The 11,565-nt window shown below is 42.4% G+C and overlaps 1 protein-coding gene across 1 annotated transcript; it reads right to left on the reverse strand.

Annotated features, from left to right (window-relative positions):
- Positions 1–5,487: 5,487 nt before the first annotated feature.
- Positions 5,488–7,598, reverse strand: LOC128709282 (sesquipedalian-1). The gene is made up of 3 exons (XM_053804273.1): positions 7,397–7,598; positions 6,998–7,303; positions 5,488–5,948 (listed from the first exon to the last, which is right to left on the reverse strand). The coding sequence occupies exons 1-3, from the start codon at positions 7,596–7,598 to the stop codon at positions 5,488–5,490; spliced, it is 969 nt and encodes a 322-aa protein (XP_053660248.1).
- Between the last annotated feature and the right edge of the window lie 3,967 nt (positions 7,599–11,565).

The raw sequence follows: 11,565 nt of genomic DNA on the forward strand, positions 1-11,565 counted from the left end.
TGTGACCGGACAAAAACAATTCCACCAATGCACGAAACGAACGAACGAATGGCGTCCACCACACGTCCAGTAAAACCGGAATGCGTCGAAAATCGAAATTCGTCGCAACCAGAACTGAATGATTTGGTTACTGCTGTTTCGTTGTTTTTTTTTTTTTGACGCACATCTTACCGGGATGCTTTTTGCTCAGACGAGGACCTCCCTATGCTCCAGAAGGGGAACAGAAAACGCCTTTCAGATAATTCTTTCATTCGCTCGCTCGCTCGCATAATTGTAGTGCGGGATGTGATTGTTTTGCTCGCTCGCCCTCATATTAGTAGATGATCGCAGAACTTAAATGTTTAATTATATGTGTAAAAAGCAAGATGTAATACACCCACTTTAGCTCGAGGACGTTCCGGTACGAAAGATTTCTAGCCCGTTGTTTCAGATCAGTACGTTTGTGACTGATACAGCTTTGTTGTTTGTTTTACAAATCACTACCAAAAGATTTTTTTTGTTTTATCAGTAGTAAGTTACACTTATGTGTATAAGCTTAGCAACCCCGATTGGCACACAATCTCTCTCTATACCGTGCCCGATAAAATGGTATAGTGTAGTTGTAGATAATGCGTGCTGCTAGGAGCATACAGGACAGAGAAAAAGCCTTGACAACAAAACATAGCCGAAGCAAAACATTCTCTCGCCTCTTAGCTCTTAGAAACTAAAACAAACAACGCTTGGAAAACAGAGCAGAATTAGTAATTAGCTTGTTATAAAGAAAAGTCCCAAAGCCAAGACAATACTACCCAGGCAGCTTATTTTTTTGCTTATTACTGAAACAAAATCATCTGCCGTTTTCTTTTGGTAGGTTTAGTGGTATTTTAATGTTACAGCGGTAAGAATAATTTTATTTATAAGGTAGCGCGTGCTGCTATAAGGGAGAAGCTGCCGTTCCCCATGAGTGCATTAGGTTAGTTTGTTATTGCTTCAAAAGCAATGCCGCCGTCACATTCAGCTGTGTATTGAGTCGTCGTCTGTTTTTTTTCCCGTACCGGAAACGTTTACTTTCTTTCTCCGCCCGTATATACCGTGTTTCGAGTACCGAGTGCCTACGTTTGTAAGATGGTATAACATCTTGTTCGAAAATAAGCGTTTCCCTGTTGTGTTTAACGTGTATACACGTCATTGGTGTTATGCTTAATCAGCAATGAAGAGTTGGTGTTGGCGATTTTTATTTGGTTTTAATTTCTGCTAAAACATCGAAAGATGCTATCGAATAATCAAAATCGCGCAGAAAGATTATTTCTAACACCTTGCAATGTTTTTAATGCAAGTTTGAGCTCGTATGTGTTGTTTTAATTTGTCATTTCGGTGTTTGGTTTTTTTTTAAATTTTGTGACTATAAGTATTCGATCACAGATTAATAGGAACAAATTGCTACACCTAATTATTGCGGTTAATAGATGTTGGTATCATACGTTCATAAAGAACATTCCGAAGTCATCATGAGTACGATGATTTAATTTTTTTTATATTGCAAATTTGTAATTAAAAACGGGAGATTTTGCAGCGATGAGAACACAATAGAAAGCAATCATTTTGTGTAGGAGAATGACGTGTTACTGTGCGAGGGCACATGGGAGAGTAATGAGCGTGAGCGAGCGAAACAACAACACGGTTTAGGGTCGAGCGAACGTGAAATAGCAAGTATGTGATTACATAAAATAAATCCAGAAAGAAACACACAGCTGAAACGAAACGCAATCTTTATACAAACAAAACATATATTATTATACTTATTACATGGGCAACTATACATATATATATATATACAAAAAAATAGTTATCTACATAGACATTTAAAACCTAAAAGCCATTGAGATATCGCAAAACAATACAATACATTCACTGGCAAAGTATTTAGAAAAATTCGAATGCAGTAGTGTTAGCGTATGGCAAAAGAGGGCGGTAAAATAGAGGGACAGCATTTTTTGTGAGCCAACAAGATAAGCAGTGTAGAAGACGGAACTGACAAATATGATGCAAAGTGTAGTACATCAGAAGGGGATGAAGGTATGTAACATGATAGAGCATACAAGAAGTAGTTGTGCAGTTAGGTGTGTGCAAGGTAAGAAGAAAACAAATATTTAAAAAGACACACATGCACGTACGTTTAAACAGGGAACATGGTTATTACGTCTAAACGCGTTTAGTCAGCTCAGCTTATAAAATGCATACCAAACGAAAAAAAAAAACAAAAACAAGATATACTCCATGATAGTATTTGTATTCAAACGCTCGTAAAATCAAAATAAGGAGCCTAACCCTTCAGGTATATGCTTCCCCCCTTTCACCCGAATACACCTCATACCCATCTGGGTCACAAACACTTCGATCGTAATCGTATTTAGACATTTTTTGACAATTTTGCTCGATGCGCTGAGATAAAAAATGAGGGAAAACAGAAAAAGAAAAAAAAAACAGGAAGCATTATATGTAAAGCAAATAAGATAAGAGATGATAAGAGCTGAGAAACAAGCAAACGCAGCGTGGCTGAAAGAAAAAAAGTGCATTGCAAAAGTGGGCTCTACACAGTGTTAGGTGAAGTTTATGTGCGATTGTGCGGAACCTATTCTTTTCCATTGAGGAAAAGCTATGGGGTGGTGTACCAGTATATGTGTTAAAAACGTAGGAAGCGAACGAAAACGACCAGAAAACGGAAAAGTCACAAGTAAACTGGTGTGAAGAAACACAAAATGCCGACTAAAACTATTATACACCGCATTATATACAATCTACCGTTTTTTAGGGCTTTATAGGCAAACCGTTGCAAAACGAAAAAAAGGTGTGCATTTCCGCTCCGTTGCACGATCACTGCCCACCACCGGACCACCTACCCATTCTTCCCCCGAAAAACACAATCAATGTACATTCCCATCTTTTATTCTCCATTTCCAAATGAAAAAAGAAAATTTCTTCCAAGTGAAACAAAAGGAAAAAATAACGACCAAAGGATTTTATTATCTGTAAAAGTTTTGTATTTCGTTTAATGAGACCTCCCCTCACACTCTCAAAATGGCCAAATTTTAATCCTCTCGTGTGTGCGTGCACTAGTTTAAGAGGAGGCAAGGAAGGAAGCACTATTTGGGCGATGGTGGATTTACCGTGGATTCAAGTAAGAGACTACACAAAAGTGAAAATATGCACGATCTTTTCTTTTTATTTTCAAGTAAAGTAAATTAAGAAACGTGAATGTGAAGTGTGCAGAACAAATGGCGCTAAAGCGTAAAACAAAACAGAACAACTACATTTTTCGGGAGCAATGGCAATATCCTAGTTTATGGAGCAAAACTAAATACAGAGTAAACACACACACACACCCTCATACACACATACATATAAGGAAATGAAAAAAACTCTTATGCGAAACAATAAAAAAGTAAGCAATCAGTTTCGTTTTCTCAAACAATAATGTAAGCATCGTTGGTGTTGCGTTTGTTTTTCGAATTCGATCTCCCTTAAAGGGAGAGATCTCCAATTAAAGGGGTATTAGGGTGTTGAATACCGCCTTCAAGAAACCTTGCCAAGTCCGAAACTGACACATCCCTCTTACCCACGTTCTAAAGGAAGATGCCCAGAAGGATTAGAGGACTCATGTTGCAAGTGATCAGTAAGTAGGTAAGCGATGGATAAGTAAATAAATGTATGATACAAATGTAGAGAATAATCGAACGTTTTCTTTATTCTATTTCTCATTACAGATGCTTTAATTTTTTTCGTGGTGTGTGAAAAGTGCAACCAGAGACGGGTGCACACCTGTATAATGTTGAAACCCTTCCTAAAAGCAACACAGACGTGTGATTAGTTAAACTTACCATTACACTAACAGTACAGTAAGATTACATAATAGTTTATTTTTAAAGCTAATAATTTCAAATAATACGAACCTTAACTTTTAAAATATATCGTTTGCCAAATTAACAAACCTTTTCCTTTTTTGTTTGTAACATAAAACCATAAAAAAAACAATATTAATACAAAAGTGAACGTCTTCTTTAATTTAGTAACAAGATTTGATTTATTAATTATAAATAATAATGTTAGGCAAAAACGATTCGCTCATCTTTTTTGTATACCTCACATTACGCCTCGCGGAAACAAATTCAACTAAAAACAATCTATTCGTTTTATTTTATTTTGTTAATTTCATTCCCCCCTTTCGTTTGGGTGAACGTTCCCATTAATGACTAATAACTAGCGCGAATTGTTAGAATTTAAAACTGGACTAAATATGTATAATTCTTAATTTGGCACAAGGGTTGGAGCGTGAAAAGTAAAGGAAAGACGTTTTATTTGCGATTTACAACACCTATCTCAAACACCACGTCACTGGACGTAAAATTGACATAAAAAGGACCAATACGCACACACACACACATAAATCCTTGCACCGAAATGTTTTTGGGAGAATTCATCCTTATGTCTTTCTATTTGTGCTGTAAGGACTGTTTGCATTCGTTGGAGTCCTAAGTTGGGCCCAACCTGATCAGTCCATCCCCGATGGTAGTTCCTGTTAGTGTGTGTGTGTCTGTGTGTATTGGAACAGTGTGGTATACAGTATTTGGCATGTTTATGTTCTTTTACGCTGTCATATGGACCATTTTCCCTTTCTACTATTACTAATGATTACATTAGCGAAACGGTACTACTTTAAATCGTTCTACTAGCAGTGGTAGGCACGTTCTAGAATTCCCACCTCAGCAAAGCTATCTAAAAAAAATCTATAAGTGCGATTCGAGAGGCTTCCGCTTTCGAGCACGTTTAACTGCTGGTTTGGTGTGTATGGATGTGTGAAAGGTAAAAGGAACAGGGCGCAGGACAGTGATAGGCAAAAATGGTGGAATAGTGTGTATGTGTATAAATAGAAAAAATTAAATTAAGTTTTGTGATAAAAGGTTAGATTGTGCAGTGAATTTATAATTAATCAACTCCTAACGCATCTCCGTCAGCCGATAGCAGACAAACGTAATCAGAAAACCAAAGCAAACAGTAGAAAGCAATACAAATAAAAACGAAACGAATAAGATTAAAGCATGAAGGTGTAACATTGAATGCGAAGTTTATGATTAATTGTCAAGGTGTGTGTTAAATAATAACAAAACAGTGTTGAACGTATGTAAATAAAAACCCATCAACCACTAAAAGCTACGAATTAGTTAGCCGAAGAAATGTGCAGTTATTTTTGTAAGTGACAGGGAGCATCTTCTAGTTCGTCTGCGTGTCAACACCCCGCGAAAGAGCGTTGGAGGAAGGAAGGAAAAGGCAACCTAAAGCTAAAGGCGCTAAACCAACGGAATAATGTTACCGTGTAAAACGATCGTCTAACATATGTGTGCGCTTCGTTAACCTATGCACAGCAATCCTTCTCCAAGCTGTGGAAACCTTGCGCGAAGGTTCCCATTATCACTAGCAATGATTTCCCCATCAACCATTGCTCGCTACTGTCTAACTGGCCTTTTCCTCCCGGAGGTTCACTCCAGTAGATTCCGGCATTGGCCGTTTATCGTCTATCTTCTCCTTGTTGTTCTGCACCACCTCTTGGCGGCTGGCATTCCACTTGGTCAGGTCGGCCAACACCGGCACACCGAGCGCGGAGTGCATTGTTTCGAACGAGAACGATACAACAGCACCCCGTTCCAGCGGCCGGTCACCGGCCATCGTTGCAATCGCATCGCTAGATTTCGTTGCCGACACGATCTTAACGGTACGGCTCGGGATAACTTTCGGCGATGGTTCACCATCGGGCTTCGCCGGTACGGTTGGTTCCTCCGTTGGTGACGGTGTTCCCGTTGGCGATTGCTGTCGTTTTGTTGGTGCGGGTGGTGCTGGTGCTTTCTTGCCGGCACGTGTTTGCGGTGTCGGTGGGCTATTCCCGGATCCCTCGTCCACACCGCCGTTGCCGGTATCTGCATTAGGTTGAGGGGTGGTAGTAGAAGTAGTAATAGGTGGTAAAGATACAGGGAATACCGGGTTTGCGTACAAAGATAAAACAAATGTAGAAATCATATTACAAATAAAAGAAGATATGAGTGTAAGATTCGGTTCCGGTTGAAGAATCTTCCTCTGCAAATTTTATCTCACTCGTTTTCCCCGAGAAAATAAAGGATGATATAGACTAGTGTCGGGTGAATTTGATCCAAATTCATGAACCTCTCTTCTAAACATTTATGAGCCTTTAAAGATTCATAAATAATAACGAATCTTTGAGGATACATGAATCTTTGAGGATTCCGGATTTGATAACTCCTCTCTGAGGATTCATATAAATGACTCTTCTCAAAAGATTAATTACGTACAACATTATTACTATTACAGTCTCTTTCCAATGAACAAGAGCACACACAGTATGACAAGCATTTGCTTCAGCAAAGGACACTTCCAATGGCAATGATAATCTAACAGGTGATACAACTAGGCAGACAGACAAGACATGTTCCCATATTAGTATCGATTTTTAATTTTAACACACGAGCAAATGCAAAACATTATGTTGCGTTGCTGTTAAATAAAATTAACATTAAAATGGAGCAAAAAAACATGAAATGATAGGAGGTTATGTGTGAACTAGTACTGGGTCATATAAAGGCTGTCAACAGAATGTGACGAACCAGCAAAGGCTTATACAGCAAATCAAGGCATATATTATTGAAGGTAAAAAAACAACTGTATACATTCTTTGCATGACCTATTCTTTCAATGTTAGCACAAGTATTATGATTATACAAGCTAAAAACAATCACGAATGATTAATAACATACAGAAACATGGCAGCATGCGTGTAAAAGGTGGAACAAAAATATAATCAATCACCCAAAGATGTAAACAAACAATAAAAAAAACATTCAAACCGCAAGCTGATGCCACAAACGGATTGATGTTTCATTTTGATGATTAGTGACATATGCCTCAATATCACAGTTTTCACTGCAGTTTTTCTTCCTAAAGCCACAATTACCTGCATTCGATGCGTATTCCGTGGTGAGTGGTTTGTTGAATGGATTGTGCCGTCTTGGCGGTGCTTTCGGGGGAGCTAGCATGGGCGTAGTGTCGGGCGTTTTCTCCCTATAGTGACCCTCAATTTCATCTAGCTGGCGCTGGAGCTCTGCCACCATCAGCTTCATGTAGTCATACCCGGCACAGGTAAGCGCTTTCATCCACTGCTCCATGTTGGCCTGTGATTCCGTGCTGAGGTAGTAGGTCCGATTGTTGGGACCGTGGAATATGATTTGAAAGCAGTACTGCTCACTTTCCTCGGCGAGCTCTACAAAATAATGAAGCGTTTATTAAAGCAATAGTAACGATTGGTTAGCGTGGGAGTATGATAATGGCATGAGTCACGCATTGTAAGGCTTACCGACGGTACAACCCTCAAGGATGATCATGCCGAGCGGTTCCTTATCAGTGCGCTTCTCGAAGTAGAACAGAAGGTTGCCCTTCAGAACAAACCAGCGCCGCTGCCAGCTTTTGTTCGTTTCGCCCCGCTTGTTCATCCATCCCTCCAAATCGACCGGTGGCGTCGTTGCGAACGTGCACAAATTTTTCTCGTTGATTTTCATCGTCTTATGACAGTTGCTAATGATGTTATAAAAATATGATTCAACTTCCGTACCGTGGGCTCCCTCTCCCCCCGACCACCACGCTACAAACGGTGTCGGTGGGATGAAATTATTTCTGGTTTTCCCCTCTTCTGTTTATCACGACGTTTTTGACGACGCAAGGACGTTTTGAATGCTGCTGCTACGTTTTCGCTCTAGCACATATCTTATACGCCAGAATAACTTAAAAATTTCCTCCCGTGATCCGTTGATTACTCGTGCGGCTGTTCTATTTCTGATCGTGGAAGATGAATGGTCGGTTTGTTTGATTGTGCGTCGGGTGTTCGCAATTATCACACACTACAGTATGGCACGCCTAAACGTAAAAGAACGGATACGATATACGATCAGTAAGGGTGTGGTACGTGGAAAATCTACACGAAACGAAAGGAAAATGTGCTCACCGGTGCGCAGCAACGTGCAAACGGCGATTGTTTTTCACATTTTACAGAGCAATACTTTACCGACGGGAACCTTCTGATAGCTGGCTGGTTAATTCACATTATTTTTATTTCTGTTCCAAAAGCTATTCTGTCTGCGCTAGCGCTAGATGTCAAATACGTTCTGTCGGGTCTGTGTTTATGGCAACGCGCTCAAGAGTTAAAGGTTTGTCGGTGTTGCTTAATGCAGAGGATGTGGTCTCGGTATTTGGTTTATGTCTTGGGAGGTTTAAATATGCAGTGAATACCCGAGTTACGGGGTTCTCGATTTACGCGGATTTGGAGATAAGTGAATTTTAATTTTTTTTTAGTAACAGTACTCACATAGGCATCTGAGACATAGACTTTATACAAAACCGATAAAACCCTCTTAGCCGCGTTCGATAGAAAGATGCTCAGAAGGAGCTTTGGCTCCGAATGTGTGGAAGGACTCTGGAGGAGCAGCTACAATGACGAGCTCACTGTCGTACAGCGGATTAGACTCGCCAGGTTCCGCTGGGTTGGTCACGTCATGAGAATGACACTGGACAACCCAACATGTAATAAAGGTCGTCCATAAATACAGAGATGGAGTGATGACAGAAAGGCAGACCACGGCACTCGACCGTGAGCGGTTTAGAGGACTCCTGCGGCAAGACCGCGAAGTGGTTGAAGAGACGGTTAAGTAAGTAAGATATGTGGTAAACTACCTAAGGGAAGTGTGTGGAATTGTTTCAGCATCCTGTAAAATTTTGATGTAACATCCAGCTAGTTGATGTATGAAAGTAAATCGTTTACCTTGTTTCGTGGGTGTTGCAACCTTTCCATGCGCACAGCAACTCCGTACACGGGTTCGTTTTTCTTGTTGGTTTGGTGCGTTCTGTTGATGTTTTATTTTCTTGCCGTTTGCTGACCTGTATTCCTGATTACATATGCAGGTAAAGGTATCGTGTACACCTCACTGCAAGCATGACCAGCGTTACAGTTTTACTCCTTTTTTGCATTGCATGAAAGAGTCCTTCGATTTCCCAGCGGTGTGTCCGGCAGGTTCGGAACGCTTCCAGCGGCCGTTGTGCAACTAGACCGGGCGCGAACACGCAAAATGGTGGCACGTTTGGTTTGCAAAAATACAACAACAAAAAAAAAAGCATGCAATCTCACCCCTAGGGACGTAAAATCACGGATGTCCTTTTTTTATTTACTTCACCGTAAAAGCGTGTCTGCCTCGGCACCGGAGGGTGCTACGATGCTGGTGAAAATTTAATATATTTATTCTATTAATTTTCATTCCCAATATTTGGCGAGTGTGCAGCACGATGCGTTGCTGCGTTTGAACTCGGGACGCTTTCTGCTACATCAGCAGGTGTTGCAGTAATTGTTTTTTTTTTCTGCATTATGGCGCTTGCTGTTGGGTCCAACTCGCGGTGCAACTCTGTTTGTCCAGCACTTACCAACCAAGAGCATAAAAAGAAAGGTTCGTTACACCGCCACTTTAAGATGCTGCACAACAAGTGAGGCTATGTGCACATTAAAGGTCCCCCCATACAGGCACACTGGTTGACAGATCACCATTTAATCGAGTGAACCAATTAGGAGCCCACCCAACGATAAGTGTGAACCGGGCATAAACTAGTCGCTTAATAGTACTTACGAGCCGACCGATGATCAGATTTATCGGCAAACGGTCCACCGGCACGGGTGACGCGGAACCCCACGCAACATGTGCTGCAGCGCGGCACGCCGGAATGCTGCTCAAGCGTGCGGTCCGGTCCACTTTGCTGCCGGTTTGCTTTCATAATTCAATTCAATTACGTACCGGCACGCGTCTTCACGGCCTGTGTGCCGGGGCAGGCAAAGATCCCGGCCGGCAAACTGCCCCGAAACCTCCACGGTCCGAAGTGCTGTGACCGGGCTGATTGCTTCAATTACCCCACCGACGAAGGGACCAGCTCCAAGGATAAAAGAACCTGTCACAATGAAGACGCATAACAAAACACGGTACGTAATGCGTCGGTTTACTGTCCTTTGCCGCGTCTTCCCGTTTTCGGGTGCAGGTATGTGTCTTGGTGGTACGACCGAAGAACACGAGATGCGCGGCGTGTTCTTGGTGGATGACCCACCGCCAGCTTGCAGCAACATCGCCCCGGGTGAACTGAACCAAGCACACAAATGACTGACCTAGAAAGTGGTGGAAAATTTGATTACTTGATTTGATTTATTTGTACGGTCTTTTGCAGTCGTTCTGCACAAAGTCGACCCGGTGCTCCGTAAACACTTGGCTAATGGGTGGTGGGCTCTGAAGAATGATGGCAGCACTGTTAGAAAGGTTCACCCTCCCCACCCTGCGTTGGGCGATCTTGGCGGAAAGACTTGCAATCGATGTTGTATTTATGCGTAACGACACTAGCAAAACTGTTTCGGTGTCATGTTCATCCACAAAATACACCCATCGATCGGCTGCGGAATTGGCCAGCGGGAGCGTTACAGTGCACACGCTGCTGGTGACAGCTTGGTGCCATAATGTTTCGTCCAAATGCCGCACAGTGCGTGTGCATCACGCAAGTACACGTTGAAGTGCAGCGGTACATCCGAAGGGTCGTCACCAAATTTGGTGTGTGCTGTGACTGAAATGGGATGTCCCCAATCCCGGGCACGGAAGATTGGGAAGCCAGTGGCAGGTGGCGTTCTGAGCAAGGCTTGATGGGTTTTCGAAATTTGCAAACTTCTGCCCACACGGCGCCCGTTGGCCTTGCTCGTGCTCGGTGGAGAGAGTGTTTCTCTGCGGCACACAAAGTTTTCTACCACAGGGCACCCCATCACCTGCACCGTAGCCGGTCCGGTGCGGGGAGTTTTTGGTCTGGTTTTGACCGACCACTAATAATGCCACTCCACACCAGGACGAAGAAGTCCACTTTTCAATTACAGTTACCATCTGCGGTGGTGATCTGGACCACCGTTGCCAAAGATACAGATTATCATTCGCACCAACTCGGTACAATGTCCATTGCAATCGGCAGAAGCACTGCATGCAACAATACATTCGGGCGTCCTCCAAGTACGGCCACCGAACCGAATTCGTACCGTTTCTGTCCGAGAACGGAAGGCAAGAAACCCCGGTGCACCAAGTTTCGATGCGGGGTTTATGTTTGCGAGATCATCTTCCCGCTCATGCATTATGGATGAGGGTATTAGAGGCTCTGGCTGGTGCCTCTTTAACGGTATGCAACGAGCTGCGTGAAGATATGTTATGTAGCAAGGGGCCAGGATTTGACTTGCACCACCGGAAGAAAAGTCACAATCGAGTCGCACAGCTCGGTCAGAAGCGGGAGGGGCTGTGCAGGTGATGGTGGTGGTCGCAAAAAAGGCAAGGGTGTATTATAAATCCCGGCTCAAATAAACACCTCCGCAGGAGGGGGGTCGAAGATTTAGTGCATAGTGGGTGAACCATTTTTGACAGCTCTCATTCAACTGCGTGTGTGAGGGTGTTCTGAAGAGGGAGAGATGGATAG

Source organism: Anopheles marshallii, chromosome X (genome assembly GCF_943734725.1).
Source record: "Anopheles marshallii chromosome X, idAnoMarsDA_429_01, whole genome shotgun sequence".
NCBI lineage: Eukaryota > Metazoa > Arthropoda > Insecta > Diptera > Culicidae > Anopheles > Anopheles marshallii.